The sequence below is a fragment of the Mobula birostris genome, chromosome X (genome assembly GCF_030028105.1).
Source record: "Mobula birostris isolate sMobBir1 chromosome X, sMobBir1.hap1, whole genome shotgun sequence".
Lineage (NCBI taxonomy): Eukaryota > Metazoa > Chordata > Chondrichthyes > Myliobatiformes > Myliobatidae > Mobula > Mobula birostris.
Genome location: NC_092402.1, coordinates 61,190,377 through 61,214,317, shown reverse-complemented (window position 1 = coordinate 61,214,317; position 23,941 = coordinate 61,190,377). Strand labels below are relative to the sequence as shown.

The following is a 23,941-nucleotide window of genomic DNA, read 5'->3' as shown; positions in this document are numbered from 1 at the left end:
AAATGCTAGAGGAACTCAGCAGCTGATACAGCATCCATGAGGGAAATAAATAGTCAACACTTTGGGCTGAATTGCTCAGGATTTCTAACATCTGTGGAATCTCTTATGCTGCAGGGTTAGCCTGTCCCAGAATAATAACAATAACTTATTTATAGAACACTTTTCAAACAGACGATGCAGTTCAAAGTGCTTTACAGTTGGATAAAGAGCAAACATAATATAAAAAAAAATTTAAAAAAGACAAAAAGATGTTAGTTAAAAGCAAAGTTAAATAAATAAGTTTTGAGCTGGTGATTAAAGTGTCAACTGAATCTGCATCCCTTATAGTTTTAGGTATTGAATTCAATTTAGGTGCTCCAGTTTAGGAGCATTGTTCAAAAAAAGCTGACCTGCCACTTACCTTTTGGGGGAGATTTAAGAGACTGGCGGAAGAAGACCAGGGAGATCATAATATTGTATGACACAGGAGCAGAATTGGGTGATTCGGCTCATCAAGTCTGCTTTGCCATTCCACCATGGCTGACTTATTATCCCTCTCAACCCCATTATCCTGTCTTCCCTCGGTAACCTTAAATGCCTGACTAATCAAGAACCTATCAACCTCTGCCTTAAATATACCCAATGATTTGGCCTGCATAGCCAGCGGTGGAAATGAATTCCACAGATTCAGCACCCCTGGCTAAAGCAATTTTTCCTCATCTCTGTTCTAAATGGATGTCCCTCAATTTGGAGACTCCCCAACTATAGGAAACATCCTCTCCAAATTACCTTTACCTAGGCCTTTAAATATTGATGAGATCCTCCCTCGTTCTTCTAAACTCCAGCGAGTACGGGCCCAGAGCCCTCAAATGGTCTTCATATGTTAATCTTTACATTCCTGGGATCATTCTCCAACACCAATACATTATTTCTTAGAAAAGGGGCCCAAAACTGTTCACTATATTCCAAGTGCGGTTGACCAATGCCTTATAAAACCTCAGCATTACTTCCTTGCATTTGTATTCTAATCCTCTAGGGAAAAAAATGCTAAAACTGCATTTGCCTTCGTTACCACCGACTCAACCTGCCAGGTAACTGTTGGGGAATCCTACACAAGGACTCCCAAGACCCTTTGGACCTCAGACTTTTGAATATTCTCCCCATTTAGGCCTTTATCCCTCTGCCAAAGTGCGCTTCCCTACACTTGGCGCATTCTTCTCATCTGTCGATGTCCTTCTGCAGACTCCCTCAACACTGCCTGCCCTTCCACCTATTTTCATGTTGTCCACAAACTTAATCACAAAGCCATCAATTCCTTCATCTAAATCATTGACATATAATGTGAAAAGAAGCAGTCCCAACACCAACCCCTGCAGCACACCACTAGTCACTGGCAGCTAACCAGAAAAGGCTCCCTTCATTCCCACTTGTTGCCACCTGCCAATCAGCCAATGCTCTAGGCATGCTAGTATCTTTCCTGAAATTCTGTTAAGCAGCCTCATGTGCGACACCTTGTCAAAGGCCTTCTGAAATCCTAGTAAGCAACATTCACTGACTCTCCTTTGTCTATCCTACCTGGTATTTCCTCAAAGAATTCCAATAGATTAGCCATGCAAGATTTGCCCTTTGGAAAGCCATGCTGACTTTGGCCTGTTTTATCAAGTGCCTCCAAATACGCTGAGACCTCATCTTTAATAATGGACTCCAACATCTTTCCAACTACTGAAGTCAGGCTAACAGGCCTCTAATTTTCTTTGTTCTGCCTGCCTCCCTCCCTTCTTCAAGGGAGGAGTGACATTTGCAATGAGCAGGGTTATAAAATTAATGTGATTCGGTGATGTACCCAGATCATTAAGAGCTTGTATAAAATTGCTACAGTGGGGGCTGGCAAAGAGTAAGGTTGCATTTCCATCACAGCTCATGTCTTTAATATTTTGCTAAGTCAATCAATGAATTTCTTTTGAAATGTTATCAGTAAGCTTTGCTTGGCTCAGTAAGTTACACACTTCATACTCACCTAAACCCTCATACTTCGCTAAAAGTAGCAAATGCATTGGATAGAAATTGTTAGCATGTGATATCTGTGTATGACCCTGTAAACATGTTATTAACTTAGGCTACGTCCACACTACGCCGGATAATTTTGAAAATGCCGGTTTCGAGTAAAAACGACAGGCGTCCACACTAAGCGTTTTTCAAAATATCTCCGTCCACATTAGACGGATATTTGGACGAATCTCCTCCTACTGGGTATGCGCAGGACACACAGAAAACAAGCGAAGAGGAAACGATATACTTGGTGTGCGTTTGTCCAGTTACAGAGTAGAAAAAACTTAAAAGGAATTGCTCTTGGCTCTCGCGCAGGAGGATTTAAGACTAAAAAAAATACTGGAGCGTATGGAAGCAACCAACAGGGAGTTCACGGACAGTATGACCCAGCTGATGACGAACATTGAAAAACTGACTAACTCTGTTGCAATAATAAAGCACCTTGTTAAATGTATAAAACACGACTGCATCAGTGTTACCTTATATTTCCATACAATGTTACATTAGGCTGTTACACATCTATTGTCAGAGAAGTACTTGTATAAATAGGTAAACCACCTTGATCCTCCAAAATATTCTGCATGGAATTTAAGCTGGAGGTGGCAGAGGGTGTTTTCTGTCCTTACCTTCATACAAGCAAGGACAGAAAACAGGGCAAAGTGAGTATACGTATTTATTCAGTAAGCTATGGATCGAAGTATTTGGTGAGTACATTTCTAACTCTTCCGGCTTCAGTCTCGTTGCCATCTGTTCTGAAATTGTTAGGTTCTATGAAACGCAGAATCAAATATCGCTGTGATGATTGTATGCTCTAAACAATAAAGTAGTAGTAATAATAATAATAATAATAAGAAGAAGAAAACAATGAAATGCCACGCTGCTGCCATTTGTTCCGGCACGTCATGACAGCGGTTTTAAAAAGCTCTGGTTACCCCGTACACACTGCAACGGATATTAGGCATTTTCAGATTTATTCACTCTGGAGACCATTTCCGAAAATCTCCGTTTTCGGGGACTAAAAACGGCAGTTCAGTGTGGACGGAGGGTCAAAACGAAGAGAAAAAGCTTCGTTTTCAAAATTATCTGGCGTAGTGTGGACGTAGCCTTAGTATACCACAGCTGAGCATGTTGTGCAGGTTGTTTATTCTCTTATAATTTTCCTTGGTGTGGTTATTGTGTGGAGCGATGGGGGAGGGGGTTGGTTTAATTTACACAATTGTCTTCTAATTGTGGGAACAGAGCATTAAGTGGATCTGATTTCTGGCATAATGCCAAGTTCGTTTTGACTATAGTCAGTAAAGAAATGTTAAACCTTGAAGTAATGAGGTGTTATATCTTTCCAACAGCTGTCAGAGAGACTGTTGCCGCCTTCAGTCTGCAACAACATAATCACTTAATTATTCCAGGTTAATGTCACTGAGTTGAATTTCCATTAGTAGGTTGTCAGCAACTTGGAATGCTTTGTCTGTGCTGCACTGAGTTTTCTACTGGGTGATACTGCTGTCTTGCAATTCCTTGCCATATTGCAATGGTTTTACTGGATGGTAGTAACATCTGCCAAGTAAATCTATGTCTTCAAAAGCCTTGTCCTTTCCACCTTCTGGTAGTTTAGTGATATAACAACTAAAGTACAGTGTAATATTAAAAATGAGAAAGGCTGCTCAAACTTGCATGCAGCATTAGGTTGGTAAACTATTTCCATTTCAGCATTTTGTGCAAATCACTGGATGATGCATGTAAACGGACAGGTTTGGAGATCATGCTGGTGCACTCTGATCATTTTCCAAAGTCATTCAAATATCTTGCGCCAAATGTTCTACTGAAGCAGGACAAAACAAGTATGCTGTTTGCCTCTGATCAAGAGCTCACACCTGTGAGTATGAAGGGATCAATCTCATAAGGATCTCGGCTCGCTACAGATACTTTTAATTATTTTCAGCTCCCCAGCTGCTGCTCAAAGCAACTGGATGAACAGCCTTTATCTTTAATGTTGAGTTTTTGAAGTTGCTCAGTCCTCAATAATCACATTTCACAGGAGCTGCTTTTCTTTAAAAATGGAAAATGTAACTCAGTATATGGGAGGTTTTATATTTACTTTGGAATCTTCATCCTTCCAACTTGTTTTGCTTGAATGATCAGTTCTATAAGATAATACTCTGCCAATCATGTTGATTTAATAAGTGAGATTATTCAGGGTGATGTGGCTTCATCATGTACCAGAACTGTGCGAATCTGTATGCAGAAAGTTGGCATTGACACCCACTAGGAAGTCTGTTTTAGTGTGAATCGTGATGTTTTTGTAATTCTTTACCACTTTGTGCTCTGTAAAACATTTGCTAAGTAAAATATTTAGAGAGCATACATTGAGAATGATAAATGTAACCCTCCTTTTAAAAAATTAAAAGAATGCAAATAACATTAACTGTATGATCATTCAGATATATTTCCTACAATTTAATTAAAATGAGAAAAATCCTCCTAATACTTGTGTAGTTCCTGCTCATTTTATAATGCCCATCATTTAACAGCTTCTGAGATTTTTTTTTGAAACTATTTTGTGAGTTTTTTTTTAAATCATTGGTTGGGAAAAACTGTTGAGTAACTAATTAAGTGCTTTAAAAAATAGAAACAGTTTTCTTTTGCTGTCACTGATTTATGGTCCTGAATTTTTGCTCTCAGCAGCATCCTGGTTGTTAATCTCCAATTCCTGGAGAGTTGCTACCCTAATTCCAAGGAATTTTGAGGCAGTCTCAAACTGTACCCCAGCATGGGCCCGTCATTGCTCCAGGGGAGAAAGGCAGAAAATTAGGTGGAGAAAAAAACAAAACCTCTTAAGTTATCATTACTGAATTAATGCAGAGCTCAGCACCATCTGCTGGCTTGTGGAGAGAAATCAATGATATTATGATCCTGGCAAATCAGTTGATTATAGCCATCTTGTATTACTTTTTAAAAGAATGAGTGTTTTTATGGAGACATGCTTGTCCAGGATCATGGGAAAACCATTTGTCATTTTGTCTGAGTGATAGGATGTGTAAGTGATACAATGAAATCTTCATTGTGTTTCACAAACTATTTATTTATTTAGTGATACTTCACGGAATAGGCCCTTCTGGTCCTTTGAGCCACTCCGCCCCAGCAACCCCCAACAAATCGGATTAACCGTAACCTGATCACGGGACAATTACAGTGACCAGTTAACCAACCTGGTACATCTTTGGTCTGTGGGAAGAAAACGGAGAACCCGGAGAAAACCCACACATTCCATGGGGAGGACATACAGAGACTACTAACAGAATGGTGCCTGAATTGAACTCCAAACTCCAGGACATGCCGAGTTGAAATAGCATTGCACTAACTGCTACGCTACCGTGGCGCCCTATTGCATTTCACAGATCTGCGGTTATTCTTAAATCAATTTTTATTCTACTAATAGTTTTTTTTTAAGGTCACTTGTGTCACATGGGATTTGAATAATAAAGTGATTAAAGCCAAGACGTTTTTTCCTTTTCTGAAACGATTTTTCAGTCCTATAGGCAGTGATCTACTATCAAGTTTGCCTTTAAATAAAAGAACTTGGGTGTCAGAAACTTAAACAAATCAGTGACTTTGAAAGTGCAATTACTGTTGTTAGTTATGTCAGATTTGTGCACATTAAAATTTGACAGAGTACAGAGATGAATGGCCAGTGAATTTTGTCTTTGTTGATTGTGGTAGAAATAATGACCAGAGCATTGGGATTACTCCTGTTAATCTTCCATTAGGCTGTTGGAATCTTTTTAAAGACGAAACAATGTTCACTTTAACATTTTACCTCAAAGAGGGTACCTCAAGTAGTACTTCAATGCTGTTTTGAAATGCCAGCCAGGTCTTTACTAAAGTCCTAGAGTGGAAATCCATTGCTTTCTGTTGTCAAAAAGCCATTTTTAACTAGCAACAGATAGGAGTACGGTACAGTGCAGAAACAAACCCCTAAGGAGGGTATCAGCTCAAGTCCTGAGTCACTTTATGACTTGACCTTCATTGACCATCTGTATCTGAAACAGGTTGGAGTGTTGACAGGTAGGTGTACTAGGGCAGGAAAAAGGACTGGGATGAGTGTGAGAGGATGGTGGAGACCCAACTGAATAGTTGTCAGAACAAAATTAACCCCAGGCAGAGTCTTTGGTTGAGGATGATGTTGGGAGTGAGAAGCCTGATGGATAGAATTCTGAATTGGCCAAGGTCAAAATGTTAACTCTGGGCAAACCTGACACAAGGAATCAAATCCTACAGAAGAATGGGAGGGTATCTTGTTTCTGACAGATGAACAGATGTCTAATCCTGTTTTCTTCCCACTGTTTGCTGAAGGGGAGGTAGGTTTCCAATGACATATCTATAACTGAAAATGTTAACAGGCTGTTTAGCCATTAAGGCAACATGGTAGCTCCTAATCCTGTCAACATACACAAGGTACCATAAATCTTCTTAAAATTGCACCTATTGGCATAATAACAGCAGCAATAATGTAAAAACCTGCTGACAAGAAACTCATCTTTAACCAGCAGAGTTGATGCATCTTGCCTTGAGTTTTGAAGGGCAGGTAGAACATTCTGCTGTTATTACATAGCAAGCATTCTAACCACAGGTTATTTTCTTGGCACAGGTTCATTGATAACCCTATCAAGCTTTTTCCCTCTGATGATCTGTAATTTTTAAAATTCATTTTGCCAACCAATATTTTTTGTTTAGCATAAGTTGCGTGGAATAGTCTTGTGACTATCACACAAGTAGCCAAAGGCCTGATACTCAGGGTGATAACATACCCAAACCGATAGATTTATTCTGCAGTAGTTCTGTTAAGCACGCCCCTCCACAGTATGAATTGAATGCATGGAACCTGCTCACAAAGTTCTTTCTATTGTCAAGTTCATCTGTGGTCTGCTTAAGGTTTTGATTGATTCACTATTGCAACTCAGCTTTAATATTCTGTAGCCATAAATAGAAGCCTTGCTAAAATGCAGGCACTTAGCCTTTTTAAAAGATTTCAAATGTTGGCTTGTCTCCCACCGACTATTTGGTCAGCTGCAGCACCGACTCTCCTTTCCAGTGTCCCACCTCTGTTAAAACTGGGGGTGGTAAATTTGAAGTAGGTTGTGATTGTGTTTTGGTGGGGTAAAAACTTCTCCCTCATTACCTGCGCCTCCCTTCCCTTTGTCTGAAGTGATTGTAAAGTTGTGACTGAGGGGGTTGTAGATATAAGGGTAAAATGCAAGACTTTTGGGATCAAGAGAAGGAGAAAGCATTTTGCAGAATTGAAGGCTCTTTAAAGCTCTTTAAATGATTAAAGCAGAGACCAGTTCCCTGCTTCAATCACTTAAAGAATAAATTAATCTGAGGATAGATTAGTTCGGATGGTTGAAGGCAAATGGAATAATAGTATGTGGCATTTATTCATGCAAACTAGATGCTTAGAAATTCTAACATACCCTGAAGAGTATGGTAGAACAGCATAAATGCCATGGGACATTGAGTACTTCAATCATCCTCTGTACTCCAGGCTAGAGAATGGAAAATTGTTAGAATTCATGTTCTTTAATTTAAAAAAGGAACTCTGTTATTCAAATTGTGATCTGCGTCAAAGCATGGAAGTGCAAAAGAATTTGAGTATCCCAGTGCTTGATTGGCAAAGGGTTAGTATTCAGATACAGCGAGTAATCGGAAAAGCTAACAATACTCCTGTTTATGGCTGGGGAAATTGAATACAAAAATAGGGAGGTTATGCTTGAATTACACAGGATATTGACAGGACGTTATTTTGTCCTTTATTTAGAAAGTTGAGGGCTCAAGATCTACTCTAGCATATAAATTTGGCTGACACTTTCCAGTGCAGGAGTGTTTGAGGTTTTGCAGCATTGGAGGTCCTGTCTTAATTGGTAATGTCTCCAGGCACTTCTATTTATGTGAACATTCTGTTCTCTAACGTGTCTGTCAAAGATCCCACAGCTTCATTCTCAATAATTGCAAGGAGGATCTCCCCTGAGGTCCTAGTTCTGGTCAATGCTACCCTCTTGTCGGCATTACTAAAATAAATATTGGCTATTTGTTGAACTTTTGATAAGTTGGCAACTGCACTTGCAGACTTAAGATAAGTACTTGGTAGTCAAATACTTTGGGACATCCTGCCGATGTGAAATGGTTAGTTTTTTTAGCATAAGTATCTAGGGCACTAGATGTCGTGAATGGCAAAGATGTGGCAGGATAATGGCCACATTGGTTACTTCCTACAGCATCAAAATTCTAACTGACTCTTCAGTCACATGAGACCATGGGCATTGGATATTCTCGCATTGATAAAAGTCCAGATGTGGTTGCAGAAGAACTCTTAGATCATGCTGAGGCACTTTGGAGGTCATCTTGTCAGTGTGGGTAGGGGCTGGCAAGAAGGGAATGGCACTTCACTTGTATATCTGTAATGGTGGTGAAGGAAAGGGAAGTGATCAGGAGAAGAGGGAAGGAAGAATTAGGTCAGTGCTTGAGAAGTGGGCAGAGAAGCAAGGATGGTGACTTCACCTCCGTGTGTAGGTGAGAGAGCAGAGGCTTGGGATGATTGCAGAGTTAGAGGAGGGATGCAGATTGGGAAGTTGAAGGAGCTTACTAGGTGTTGAAGGTGATTGATGGGATGCATTTAATGGGGTTGGGCTTGTACCTTACTTGCCTTCCAGGTTAGGACTGCAGGGGGCAGACTATATTGTCTCACCAGCTTGGGTGCTCCAGTACAGTATAGACCAAGTTCCTTTATACTCCTCCAAAAAGAGCAACGGGGAATGAGACTATCCCTTGGATACCAATGCAGAAGTTGCACAAAGGTCACAAGTTTGCCTTGTGACAGGAGTTGCCCTCTTAAACAATGAGTGATGTGAAACAACCCAGGAATTGTCAGTATCATGTTTCACTTCAGAAGAAATCAATTTTCATTTTGCTGAATACTGTGGGATGGGGGTGGGGTAGGAGGAAACAACACTATGCATTTGACAAGACTTTCTGGAAGGAAAGGCTGGCATCTCTAGAGGCTACGCAAAAATTGCCTGCATGAAAATTTACTTAAAACCATAAATGGCAGCTGATCAAAATTTCCATTAAGATAAAACTGTATTTGATTCTGCAAGGACAAAGGGTCATAAGGTTAACAAACTGACTTGAGCAGCAAGCAGATATTGATCCTGCTGAAAACCTATTTTCTTCCCAGGAAATTGGTGATGTGGAGAACTGGGCAAGAAGTATTGAGATGGACATGAGGACTATCGCCACTGCCCTAGAGTATGTCTATAAAGGACAACTACAACCTGCAACGTAATGCTTCGTTTGTGGATCAAGAAATGGGCACTTTCTGAGGAAGAAATGGAATCACCTTCAGAAAATAAAGCTGCCATTCTGAACACAAGCTCTGTAAAACAAGATTTCCAATATGAGGAATGCAGTAAGACTGGAATGCCCTTCTTAATTCTAATGAAGATGAGAACTATACGTATTCCTCCCACTGTGATGAATGTGCATATGCAGGGCTCAATGCATTTCCCTGAGTGTAACAGTCCAGAAACTAGAATGTGCATATTAAAATCCCTGCAGGCCTATTTCATATTTGACTGCAAAAATGATGGGTGCCTTTACCAGTTGTTAACTTTGTTTTAAAATAAATACATCCCTGAGTATTAGTAGTAGAAATATTCAGTGACATGCTGCCTTTCTGAAAAGAATATTATTGCAATTTAATTACAAACCCTATCCTTGGCCAAATATTTTACAACTTGTGCTGGTGTACTGTGTAATACTGTAATTGTTTGCCAAATAAAGATTAATATTGCTCTTCATTATTACAATTTATCAATAGAATGATGCCAGTTGCCAGTTATTAGTTTTTTCTCTACCTTTTGATTGCATTGTCATGCTGACACATTCCTTGCCAGACCAGTCAATGTTGATGCTAATTCTTCTTGAAGTGCATTGGTGATATATGTCCTCGTTCACCAACTTGTCTTTTGCATCAGTTGCTTTTTTTTTTTGCAATGCACTGTACATTTAGTAGCCACTTTATTAGGTATAGGAGTGGACCCCTGTGTGTGGTCTTCTGCTGCTGTAGCCCTTCTGTTTCAAGGTTCGACATATTACACATTTAGAGATGCTTTTCTGCACACCACTGTTGCAACATGTGGTTATTTGAGTTACTGTCGCTCTCCTGTCAGCTTGAACCAGCCTGGCCATTCTCCTCTGATCGCTCTCATTAACAAGGCGTTTTAGCCCACAAAACTGCACTGACTGGATGTGTTTTATTTCTTGCACCATTCTCTATAAACTCTAGAGACTGTTGGGTGTGACAATCCCAGGAGATCAGCAGTTTGTGAGATACTCAAACCCCCCTTATGGCACCAACAATCATTCCACAGTCAAAGTCACTTAGATCACATTTCTTCCCCATTCTAATGCTTGGTCTGATTGACAACTGAACCTCTTGACTATGTCAGCATGCTTTTATGTATTGAGTTGCTGCCACGTGATTAACTGATTAGATATTTACATTAATGAGCTGGTGTACAAGTGTACCTAATAAAGTGACCACTGAGTGTATTAACTTTAATGTCCAGTCTCTTGTGTTGGTGGCCTTCTGCTTTCTGTTCTTACTGGAGTACACATCAGCTATTTGGTTGTATCCCCTCATTACATTCTGACGTTCCACAGAATGTGCCGTCCAACATAATGTAAAATTTTTAATGAGCCAAATTCAGTAGAGAGCCATGGCTCTGTTCCACCCAGAAGGAGAAGTGTTTACCAGCATTACTGATGCTTTCAAATGAATTATTAAAAAATTACTAGTCTGTGTGCACATTTAATAAAGTAAGATGATGACTAATCCTTCAATTTAAATGACTTAATTTGTTGATTGTTGCATGCTATTTGGATGTTGTCCATCAGGGTTAATTTCAAAGTAGAGTTCAATGTGCATGCATTACTATGAATTACGTTGAAGCAAAATATCTACCCCATGAACCCTGGTCTGTGTGCAACATGTTTGGGAGTGATCCTGTATTCTCAATTCAGTTACAAGAACACAAGAAAATAAGAGCAGGATTAGGCCACTCAGCCCATCAGGCCTGCCTATCATTTTATATGATCTTTGCTGACCTTTAATGGCATCAACTCACTTAATCTATATCCTTTTGCAGAATCACAGTATCCTTATCACAGCATACCCTTCCACCTATTTTTGTATTATCAACAAATTTGGAAAGCTAATATAATGTTTCTTCCTCCAGGTCATTAACATAAATCATGAACAATTGTGGGTCAAGAACTGATGTCTGCAGTACTCCACTAGTTACCTCTTTCCTGTCTGCAAGGGACCTAGATATTCCAGCTCTGCTTTCCATGTGACAGCCATTCTAACACACTTCATCCAATACCTGAGCTCTTCATTAATGCACCAGCCTCTTGTGAGGCACCTTGTCAAAGACCTTTCGGGAAATCTAAATGCACTAAATCTACAGATTTCCCTCTATCGACACTCTGTTACACCCTCAAAGAATTTGAGCAAATTTGTCAAAGTTAAAAGTGAATTTATTATCAAAGTACATACATGTCACCATATACTACCCCGAGATTCATTTTCTTGTGGGCATTCATAGTAAGTACAAAGAAGCAATAGGATCAATGAAAAACTGCACAAGGCAAAGATTGACAAACAACTAATGTGCAAAAGAGAACAAACTCTGCAAAAGAACATAAGTTGTAGAGTCCTTAAAAGTGAGCCTGTAGCTTGTGGAATCAGTTCAGTGTTGGGGTGAGTGAAATTATCCTCTCTGGTTCAAGAACCTGATGGTTAAGGGGTAATAACTGTTCTGAACCTGGAGGTGTGGGACCTGAGGTTCCTGTATCTCCTTCCTGATGGCAGCAGCAAGAAGAGAGCATAGCCTGGATGGTGGGGGTCCCTGATGATGGATGCTGCTTTCCTTTGACAGTGCTCTGTGTGGATTTGCTCAGTGGTGGCGGGGGGGCGGGGGGCTTTACTGTGATGGACTGGGCTGTCTCCACTACTTTTTGTAGGTTTTTTCTGCTCAAGGGTATTGGAGTATCCATACCAGGCTGTGATGCAGCCAGTCAGTATACTCTTCACTACGCACCTATAGAAGTTTGTCAAAGTTTTAGATGATATGCTGTATCTGCGCAAACTTCTAAGAAAGTAGAGGTTCTGCCATGCCTTTTTTTGTAATGTCCCCTATGTGCTGGACCCAGGAGAGATCCTTTGAAATGATAATGCCAAGGAATTTAAAGTTGCTGACTTTCTCTACCTATGATACCCTAATGAGGACTGGCTCATGGACCTTCCTCCTGTAGTCGATAATCAGCTCTTTGGTCTTGCTGACATTTGGTCTTGTTGACATTGTTGTGGCACCATCCAACCAGATTTTCAGTCTCCCTCCTATCTGCTGATTTATCACCACCTTTTATTCTGCCCACAACGGTGGTGTCGTCTGCAAACTTAAATATGACTTTGAAGCTGTACATAGCCACACAGTCATAAGTATAAAGCAAATAGACCAGGGAGCTAAGCGCACAGCCTGGTGCACCTGTCCTGATGGAGATTGTGGAGGAGATGTTGCCAATCTGAACTGACTGGGATCTGCAAGTGAGGAAATCAGTTGCACAAGGCGGTATTGAGGTTTAGGTCTTGGCACTTATTGATGAGTTTTGAGGAGATGATGATGTTGAACGCAGAACTGTATTCAAGGAATAGCATCTTAATGTATGGATCTTCACTGTCCAGATGCTCCAGGGCTGGGTGATGGGCCAATGAAATTACATCTGCTGTTGACCTGTTATGACTGTAGGCAAATTAGAACAGATCTAAGTCACTTCTCAGACAGGAGTTGATGTGCTTCATCACCAATCTCTCAAAGCACTTCATCACAGTTGGATGTAAGTGCTACTGGACGATAGTCATTGAGGTAGGTTACCACGTTCTTCTTGGGCGCTAGTAAAATAGAAGCCTGCTTGAAGCAGGTGAGTACCTCAGACTGCCAAAGGGAGGGGTTAGAGATATCAGTGAACACTCCAGCCAGTTGAATGGCACAGGTCTTCAGTACTTGGCCAGGTACTCCATCTGGGCTAGATGCTTTCCGTGAATTCACCCTCCTGAAGGATGCTTGCACATCAATCTCAGAGACTGAAGTCACGGGGTCGTCGAGGGCTGTGGGAGTTCGTGATAGTTTCTCCATATTTTGGAGGTCAAATTGAGTATAAAAGGCATTGAGCTCATCTGGGATTTGAAACCTTGTTTTCACATATGTCGCTTGGTTTCACTTTGTAGGAGGTGTCACAGCCGTCAAGCATCCTTCTGTGATTCAAGTTTGGTCCAGAATCGGCATGTCACATGTGAGAAAGCTTTTCAGAGGTCGTACCTGGACCTCAAGATGTGGATCTCATAGTTCATCCAGGGCTTCTGGTTGGGGAAGACACTGAATGTTTTTATGGGGACACACTCATCCATGACTGTCTTTTTAAAGTCTGTGATAACCATGGATCCTCTGAGTCCCTGAACATGGCCCAGTCCACTGACTCAAAGCAATCGCGTCAGTGCTCCTTTGCTTCCCGCAACCAACTCTTTGTTGTCCTTACCCCTGGAGCCTTGCTCTGTAGCTTGTGCAGGTAGGAGGTGGACGACCAGATGATCAGATTTCCTGAAAAGTGGTCTAGGGATCAAACAGTAGGCAAGACCACTACGTCTGAGCACCACAGAGAGTTTATCCTGAAACACAGACCCTCGCCTTTTGCCCTCCAATGTATTGAGTAGCCCTCGGGCTTGACTGCCACATCCAGCTTATCCAAGGTGAGCCATGTCTCCGTGAAGCAGAGGATGTCGCAATCCCTCATTTTTCTCTGATGCAGTAATCTCGCCCTTAGGTCATCAGTCTTGTTTTCAAGTGATTGTACATTTGCTAACAAAGTACTGGGTAGAGTAAGTTTTACACCCCACTGTTTGTTTATATCCATTTTGCTAAGTGATTGGCTATTTCCTCTCTATTATTGACTCTAAGATCTTGCTGATAATAGCTGTTAAACTAATTGGCTTGTAGTTCCCTGGCCTCTCCAGTTTTGAACAAGATAATCACATTGACTCTATACTGACCTTCTGTACTCTCCCAGAGTTGTGAGAATTTTCAACCAATGACTCAACTATCTTCGCGACCACTTTTTCTAAAATCCTAGCATGAAGTTTGAGGTCCTAGTAACTTGTCTGCCTATAGCCCCTGCTCTCTGCCACCCCCCCCCCCCGAGTTCCTTCAAGACCTTATCCCTTGTAATTGAGATTTTTGTAAGTTGTAACATATTTTAAATTCCACCATTTAATATCTTAAGGATATTGTGAAGATGGATGGAAAAATTTTGTTCAACATAATTGCCATCATTTTCTGTCATTAATTTACTTCCATTCTCTAAGGGCCCCATATTTACCTTATTCACACTCTTCCTTGCTATATATACATAGAAACCTTAACTTTTTTTGTACTACATGCAAGTTTTCCCTCAATCTATTTTCTCCCTTCTTATGATCTTAAATACTGTTTATTCACTATTTGCGTTTGGGCTACTTATAACCCAGCTTGAAAGTTCTTTTTGTCTTCTGGCTGTAAGCATCCATTATGAATCAGTTTTGGGTATCTTCAGTGCAGTTCCCTTCTACATAACCTGATAAAATAGCAGTGAATTGGGAATCTAGAAGGGATACAGTTCACAACTCTTTAATAGATGGTATTAGTATTAATTAACTATCATTTTTCTGGCTGCTCCTATAATGTAGAATGTCCTGGCAGTCAAGTAGTTGAAGCAAAAGCCTGTAGGTGCTGGAAATCTAAAATTGCAAAAAGAGAAGATACTGAACTTGAGTGGCCTGTGCGTCCCAAAACAAATGTTTGTGTTTCAGTATCATTTGTTCATTTAAAATTTCAAACCAAGTAGCTTTAAGTAGCCCATTTCCCTACAAATGTTTTTGGTGTCTCAATTTTGAGGGACACTTGATTGTGTCCCTGTGAAACCAGAATCATTCAGTTCTGTCTACTGTCTATGGGCTATATAAAATAGTACCTGCTTTCAGGTTTTTAATCAAGAACCAAAGAAACCACAGCATAAAATCAGGGACACTCTATAACTAGCAGTACATACTCAATCCCATTTCCCTTTTAAATTATTTTTTTCCCTTTTTTTTTCAAATACTTATCCAGTTGCATTTGAAAAAATAGTCCATGGTTCAATACAAGCATTCCATTTCATAGTCACAGAGTCGTACAACATAGGAATAAGCTCTTCTGCCCAATGTCTATGCTGACCTTTTGGCCCAGTTCCACTAATCCCATTTGTCCGCATTAGATCCATATCCTTCTATGCCTTTGTAAATCTGCAACATATCATCATAACTTTTATATTCTATGCCCTGACCTGTGAACACAAGCATGCCATATGCCTTCTTCACTTCTCTATCTATCTGTGTTGCTACTTTCAGAGAACTGTGGATTTGGACACCGAGGTGTCTCTGTTCTGTAACGTTCCTTAGGCCCATACCATTTACTGTATATGTTCTCCCCTATTTGACTTCCCTAAATGCAACACCTTGCACTTGTTGGAATTAAATTCCATTTGCCAACTCTGCACCCAACTTTACATCTGATATGAGGTGGAGTGGGGGGAGAAGAATTTATAAATATCGGAACACTTAAAACAGGATCCCTCTCCCCCTCCCTCTCTCCCTCTCTCTCCCCCTCTCCCTCTCTCTCCCCTTCCCCTTCCCTCTCTCTCCCCCTCCCCCTCTCTCCTCTCCCTCTCTCTCCCCCTCCCTCTCTCTCCCCCTCCCTCTCTCTCCCCCCTCCCTCTCTCTCCCCCTCCCTCTCTCTCCCCCTCCCTCTCTCTCCCCCCTCCCTCTCTCTCCCCCTCCCTCTCTCTCCCCCCTCCCTCTCTCTCCCCCCTCCCTCTCTCTCCCCCTCCCTCTCTCTCCCCCCTCCCTCTCTCTCCCCCTCCCTCTCTCTCCCCCTCCCTCTCTCTCCCCCTCCCTCTCTCTCCCCCTCCCTCTCTCTCCCCTTCTCCCTCTCTCTCCCCTTCTCCCTCTCTTCCCCCTCTCTCTCTTCCCCCTCTCTCTCTTCCCCCTCTCTCTCTCTTCCCCCTCTCTCTCTCTCCCCCCTCTCTCTCTCTTCCCCCTCTCTTTCCCCCTCTCTTTCCCCCTCTCTTTCCCCCTCTCTTTCCCCCTCTCTTCCCCCTCTCTTCCCCCTCTCTTCCCCCTCTCTTCCCCCTCTCTTCCCCCTCTCTTCCCCCCTCTCTTCCCCCCTCTCTTCCCCCCTCTTCCCCCTCTCTTCCACCTCTCTTCCACCCCTCTTCCCTCTCTTCCCCCTCTCTTCCCCCCTCTCTTCCCCTTCTCTTTGCCCCTCCCTTGCCCCTTCTCTTCCCCCCTCCCTTCCCCCCTCCCTCCCCCTCTCCCTTCCCCCTCTCTCTTCTCCCCCTCTTCCCCTCTCTCTTCCCCCTCTCCCCCTCTCTCTTCCCCCTCTCTCCTCCCCCCTCTCTCCTCCCCCTCCCTCTTTCACCTCTCTCCCCCTCTCTCTCCCCCTCTCTCTCCCCCTCTCTCTCCCCCTCTCTCTCCCCCTCTCTCTCCCCCTCTCTCTCCCCCTCTCTCTTCCCCTCTCTCTTCCCCCCTCTCTTCCCCCCTCTCTTCCCCCTCTCTTCCCCCTCTCTTCCCCCTCTCTTCCCCCTCTCTTCCCCCTCTCTTCCCCCTCTCTTCCCCTCTCTTCCCCCTCTCTTCCCCCTCTCTTCCCCTCTCTTCCCCTCTCTTCCCCCTCTCTTCCCCTCTCTTCCCCTCTCTTCCCCCTCTCTCTCTTCCCCCTCTCTCTCTTCCCCCTCTCTCTCTTCCCCCTCTCTCTCTTCCCCCTCTCTCTCTTCCCCCTCTCTCTCCTCCCCCTCTCTCTCCTCCCCCTCTCCCTCCTCCCCCTCTCCCTCCTCCCTCTCTCCCCCTCTCCCTCCCTCTCTCTCTCCCTCTCTTCCCCCCCTCTTCCCCCCCCTCTTCCCCCCCTCTTCCCCCCCTCTTCCCCCCTCTTCCCCCCTCTTCCCCCCTCTTCCCCCCTCTTCCCCCCCTCTTCCCCCCCTCTTCCCCCCTCTTCCCCCCCTCTTCCCCCCTCTTCCCCCCTCTTCCCCCTCTCTTCCCCCTCTCTTCCCTCTCTTTCCCCCTCTCTTCCCTCTCTTTCCCTCTCTCTTTCCCTCCTCTTCCCCTCCTCTTCTCCCCTCTCTCTTCCCCCCTCTCTCTCCCCCCCTCTCTCTCCCCCCTCTCTCTCCCCCCCTCTCTCTCCCCCCTCTCTCTCCCCCCCTCTCTCTCCCCCCCTCTCTCTCCCCCCCTCTCTCTCCCCCCCTCTCTCTCCCCTCTCTCTCCCCCTCTCTCCCCCCCTCTCTCTTCCCCCCCTCTCTCTTCCCCCCCTCTCTTCCCCCCTCTCTCTCTTCCCCCCTCTCTCTTCCCCCCCTCTCTCTCTTCCCCCCTCTCTCTCTTCCCCCTCTCTCTCTTTCCTCCTCTCTCTCTTCCCCCCTCTCTCTTCCCCCCTCTCCCTCTCTTCCTCTCCATACTCTTTAATGTCTTATGTGTCAGATACATATTAACCTCCTTACATATATTCAGCAACTTGGCCTCCACTGCCCTTTGTGATCACGAATTTCACATTCACCACTTTCTCTATCACAGTCCCATTCTGACGTATAGGTCTGTGGCTCCTGCACTGTTACAATAAGACCCAATGCAACCTTGAGGAACAGTACTGCATCTTCTGACTGGGCACACTGCAACCTTCTCAACTCAAACTGAACTCTACAATTTTAGGTAAGTTGCTTTCTGACTGTATCATTCATGTGATAATTGACTCAGGTTTGTTACCACCTCCTCGGAAGTGGAGGACGTGTCTAACTTGATTTGCCAGACACGTCTTCCTGCTCTGCATTTCACAACTCCCATATTCTTTTTTTATATATATTCTCACAAGTGCTCCCATTCACTCATTGGTCCAATAACCTTATCTATAGCTTCATTTCACAGCCACCCTGGTATCACCTTATCAGTGACATATCCCACCCTCAACACCTCTATGGCTTAACAAGCTTCTTTTGTCCCCTTTTCAGTTTTGGTAAAGGGTTTTCAACCTGAAATGTTGACTGTTTCTCTTCTCACAGTTGGGGTGAGGCCAACATTTTCACTTCTGCTGTGTTTTAAGTGTCTTTTTTTGTAATCCCTTTGTGCACAGAGCTCCATTCATCACCAGATTCCCTTTACTCTAGGGAAAGATTTTACCTTGTATCTTATCGCAATGCAGTAACGTGGGAAGCTCCCATAAGTAGCTTTCCTAGTACAATAAGATGGACTCAAGCTCACAATCTACCTAGTTATCATCTTGCACTGTGGGGTGTGTGCTTAGCCCATTGCTGTACTCTCTATGTACCCAAGACTGTGTGGCTAAGCATAGCTCAAATACCATCTATAAATTTGCTGACGATGCAACCATTGTTGGTAGAATCTCAGATGGAGATGAGAGGGCGTACAGGAGTGAGATATGCCAACTAGTGGAGTGGTGCCACAGCAACAACCTGACACTCAACGACAGTAAGACGAAAGAGCTGATCGTGGACCTCAGGAAGGGTAAGATGAAGAAACACATACCAATCCTCATAGAGGGATCAGAAGTGGAGAGAGTGAGCAGTTTCAAGTTCCTGGGCGACAAGATCTCTGAGGATCTAACGTGGTACCAATGTAGTTACAAAGAAGGCAAGACAGCGACTATACTTTATTAGGAGTTTGAAGAGATTTTGTATGTCAACAAATATACTCAAAAATTTCTATAGTTGTACTGTGGAGAGCATTCTGACAGGCTGCATCACTGTCTGGTATGGAGGGGCTACTGCACAGGACTGAAAGAAGCTGCAGAGGGTCGTAAATCTAGCCTGCTCCATCTTGGGTACTAGCCTACAAAGTACCCAGGACGTCTTTAGGGAGCGGTGTCTCAGAAAGGCAACGTCCATTATTAAGGATCTCCAGCACCCAGGGCATGCCCTTTTCTCACTGTTACCATCAGATAGGAGGTACAGGAGCCTGAAGTCACACACTCAGCGATTCAGGAACAGCTTCTTCCCCTCTGCCATCAGATTCCTGAATGGACATTGAATTTTTGGACACTACTTCACTTTTGTTTTAATATACAGTGTTTCTGTTTTTTGCATGTTTTTTAAGCTCTTCAATGTACAGAATTGATTTACTTGTTTATTTATTATTATTATTATTATTATTTTCTCTGCTAGATTATGTATTGCATTGAACTGCTGCTGCTAAGTTAAAACCATATAACAATTACAGCACAGAAACAGGCCATCTTGGCCCTTCTAGTCCGTACCGAACGCTTACTCTCACCTAGTCCCACCAACCTGCACTCAGCCCATAACCCTCCATTCCTTTCCTGTTCAGATAACTATCCAATTTAACTTTAAATGACAACATCGAACCTGCCTCAACCATTTCTGCTGGAAGCTCGTTCCACACAGCTACCACTCTCTGAGTAAAGAAATTCCCCCTCATGTTACCCCTAAACTTTTGCCCTTTAACTCTCAACTCGTGGAAAAAGCCTATCCACGTCAGCTCTATCTATCCCCTTCATAATTTTAAATACCTCTATCAAGTCCCCCCTCAACCTTCTACACTCCAAAGAATAAAGACCCAACTTGTTCAACCTTTCTCTGTAACTTAGGTGCTGAAACCCAGGTAACATTCTAGTAAATCTCCTCTGTACTCTCTTTATTTTGTTGACATCTTTCCTATAATTTGGTGATCAGAACTGTACACAATACTCCAAATTTGGCCTTACCAATGCCTTGTACAATTTCAACATTACATCCCAACTCCTATACTCAATGCTCTGATTAATAAAGGCCAGCATACCAAAAGCTTTCTTCACCACCCTATCCACATGAGATTCCACCTTCAGGGAACTATGCACCATTATTCCTAGATCACTCTGTTCTACTGCATTCTTCAATGCCCTACCATTTACCATGTATGTCCTATTTTGATTAGTCCTACCAAAATGTAGCACCTCACACTTATCAGCATTAAACTCCATCTGCCATCTTTCAGCCCACTCTTCTAACTGGCCCAAATATCTCTGCAAGCTTTGAAAACCTACTTCATTAACCACAACACCACCTATCTTAGTATCATCTGCATACTTTACTAATCCAATTTACCAACCCGTCATCCAGATCATTAATGTATATGACAAACAACATTGGACCCAGTACAGATCCCTGAGGCACACCCCTATACACCAGCCTTCAACCTGACAAACAGTTATCCACTACTACTCTCTGCCATCTCCCATCCAGCCACTGTTGAATCCATTTTACTACTTCAGTATTAATATCTAACGATTGAACCTTCCTAACTAACCTTCTGTATGGAACCTTGTCAAAGGCCTTACTGGAGTCCATATAGGCAACATCTACCACTTTACCCTTGTCAATTTTCCTAGTAACCTCTTCAAAAAATTCAGTAAAATTTGTCAAACATGCCCTTCCACGTACAAATCCATGTTGACTGTTCCTAATCAGACCCTGTCTATCCAGATAATTATATATACCATCTCTAAGAATACTTTCCATTAATTTACCCACCCCTGACATCAAACTCACAGGCCGATAATTGCTATGTTTACTTTTAGAACCCTTTTTGAACAACATGAGCAATACGCCAATCCTCCAGTACCATCCTCGTTTCTAATGACGTTTGAAATATTTCTGTCAGAACCCCTGCTATTTCTACACTAACTTCCCTCAAGGTCCTAGGGAATATCCTGTCGGGACCCAGAGACTTATCCACTTTTATATTCCTTAAAAGTGCCAGTACTACTACTTCTTTAATCATCATACTTTCCATAACTACCCTACTTGTTTCCCTTACCTTACACAATTCAATATCCTTCTCCTTAGTGAATACCGAAGAAAAGAAATTGTTCAAAATCTCTCCCATCTCTTTTGGCTCCGCACATAGCTGTCCACTCTGATTCTCTAAGGGACCAATTTTATCCCTCACTATCCTTTTGCTATTAATATAACTGTAGAAACCCTTTGGATTTATTTTCACCTTACTTGCCAAAGCAACCTCATATCTTCTTTTAACTTTTCTAATCTCTTTCTTAAGATTCTTTTTATATTCTTTATATTCCTCGAGCACCTCATTTACTCCATGCTTCCTATATTTATTGTAGATCTCTCTCTTTTTCCGAACCAAGTTTCCAATATCCCTTAAAAACCATGGCTCTCTCAAACATTTAACCTTTCCTGTCAACCTAACAGGAACATAAAGATTCTGTACCCTCAAAATTTCACCTTTAAATGACCTCCATTTCTCTATTACATCCTTCCCATAAAACAAATTGTCCCAATCCACTCCTTCTAAATCCTTTCGCATCTCCTCAAAGTTAGCCTTTCTCCAATCAAAAATCTCAACCCTGGATCCAGTCCTATCCTTCTCCATGATTATATTGAAACTAATAGCATTGTGATCCCTTGTCCCGAAGTGCTCCCCAACACATACCTCTGTCACCTGACCTATCTCATTCCCTAATAGAAGATCCAACACTGCCCCTTCTGTAGTTGGTACCTCTATGTATTGCTGCAAAAAACTATCCTGCACACATTTTACAAACTCCAAACCATCCAGCCCTTTTACAGAATTAAAATCTCCCACAATCACAACCTTGTGCTTACTACAAATATCTGCTATCTCCTTACAAATTTGCTCCTCCAATTCTCGCTCCCCATTAGGTGATCTATAATACACCCCTATAAGCGTTGCTACACCTTTCCCATTCCTCAATTCCACCCAAATAGCCTCTGTAGACGAGACCTCTAATCTATCCTGCCAAAGCATCGCTGTAATATTTTCTCTGACAAGCAATGCAAACCTCCCCCCTTGCCCCTCCGATTCTATCACACCTGAAGCAACGAAATCCAGGAATATTTAGTTGCCAATCACATCCCTCCTGCAACCATGTTTCACTAACAGCTACAACATCATATTTCCAGGTATCAATCCATGCTCTGAGCTCATCCACCTTTCTTACAATGCTCCTAGCATTAAAATAGATGCATTTAAGAAACTCTCCACCTCTTACTCTCTGATTATCCCTAATGGTGCAAACAATTTTATTACCTTTTTCTTCCTTCTCCCCTACATCTTCGGTCTGAGCACTCCCCTTCTCTGTCACCTGCCTATCCTCCCTTCCTCCCTCACACACTGTCTACTAGCTTTCTCTATTTGTGAACTAACCTCCTCTCTCTTAGTCTCTTCAATTTGATTCCCACCCCCCAACCATTCTAGTTTAAAGTCTCCTCAGTAGCCTTCGCAAATCTCCCCGCCAGGATATTGGTCCCCCTAGGATTCAAGTGCAACCTATCCTTTTTGTACAGGTCACACCTGCCCCAAAAGAGGTCCCACTGATCCAGAAACTTGAATCCTTGCCCCCTGCTCCAATCCCTCAGCCACGCATTTATCCTCCACCTCATTCCATTCCTACTCTCACTGTCATGTGGCACAGGCAGTAATCCCGAGATTACTACCTTTGCGGTCCTTCTTCTCAACTCCCTTCCTAACTCCCTGTATTCTCCTTTCAGGACCTCTTCCCTTTTCCTACCTATGTTAAGTTAACAAATTTCATGTCACATGCCAGTGATAATAAACCTGATTCTGATTCTGCATCCTCTCACAATATGCAAAAATTATAGTGCACTGTCAGGTGAGCAGAAAAGATCATTGGCTGCAGTCAAACATCACTGTGGGCCTTGTACGTGCACAGGATAAAGAAATGGGCAGGAAAATATAATTGTGGACACTACCCTCCCCGAAAACTGCCTTTTCCAAAAAACTCCCTTCTGGAAAGTGGTATTGGGCTATTAAAGCAAAAATATCATGTCATCTTAAATGTTTCTTTCCTAGTCAGATAATCTGATCAACCATTATAGTTAGCCTCCCCCACCCCCTCTATCTATTACTTCTGTCACTGTACTGTAAACACTTTAAACCACTTTTTATAATGCTATTTACATTGTAAATATATGCTGATATTTATGCATATTTTATTCCATATCAGTACTTTATCAGCTAACCTTATTTTATATAAATTTTTATTTTTCATAATTATTGAATTTTTTTTTGTTGTATGCCACACCCTGACCAACACACCACAGCAAATTCCAAATACATGTAAATCTATGTGGTGAATAAGGTTGATCTCTGATCATTGATTCTTTGCCCTTGACCCTAGATTTGGCATGTCATCTAAAACTTTGACAAACTTCTGTAAATGCACAGTGAAGAGTGTCCTAACTGGTTGCATCATGGCCTAGCATAGGAAACACCAAAGCCCTGGAATGGAAAAGACGACAGAAAGTGGTGACAACCCAGTCCATCATAGGCAAAGTCTTGGGCACTGCCACAACAAAGCAGCATTCATCATCAAAGACACCCACCATCCAGGCTATGCCTTCTCACTATTACCATTGGTCAGGAGGTACATGAGCCTTATGTCCCACACCACCAGGTTCAGGAACAGTTATTACCCTACAACCATCAGGTTCCTGAACTGGGATGGGTAACTTCATCTCCCACAACTCTGAACTGCTTCTCTGACCTGCAGACTCACTTTCAGGAACTCTATACAACTCATTTTCTCAGTGTTATATTCTTTATCTGCTCAGTTGTCTTCTTTTGCACATTGGTTGTTTCAGTCTTTTTTATGTATGGTTGTTTATAGATTCCATTGTATTTCTTTATTTTTACTGTAATCAGGATGTTCTTCATCGACTACAGCTCAGCATTCAA

At 42.5% G+C, this 23,941-nt stretch overlaps 2 protein-coding genes and 1 long non-coding RNA gene across 7 annotated transcripts in view; 2 read left to right on the top strand and 1 right to left on the bottom strand.

Annotated features, from left to right (window-relative positions):
* bloc1s1 (biogenesis of lysosomal organelles complex-1, subunit 1) overlaps nucleotides 1–10,642 on the top strand; it is a 115,034-nt gene extending 104,392 nt beyond the window's left edge. Inside the window, exon 4 of the mRNA XM_072249456.1 lies at nucleotides 9,257–10,642. Within this exon, the coding sequence (XP_072105557.1) occupies nucleotides 9,257–9,364 (108 nt within the window). The 3' untranslated portion in view covers nucleotides 9,365–10,642. The remainder of the gene's footprint in view (nucleotides 1–9,256) is intronic.
* rdh5 (retinol dehydrogenase 5 (11-cis/9-cis)) overlaps nucleotides 1–23,941 on the top strand; it is a 124,182-nt gene that overhangs the window by 1,204 nt on the left and 99,037 nt on the right. The gene's annotated exons all lie outside the window — the stretch shown is intronic.
* LOC140191750 (uncharacterized) overlaps nucleotides 1–23,941 on the bottom strand; it is a 222,434-nt gene that overhangs the window by 100,497 nt on the left and 97,996 nt on the right. The window lies entirely within an intron of this gene.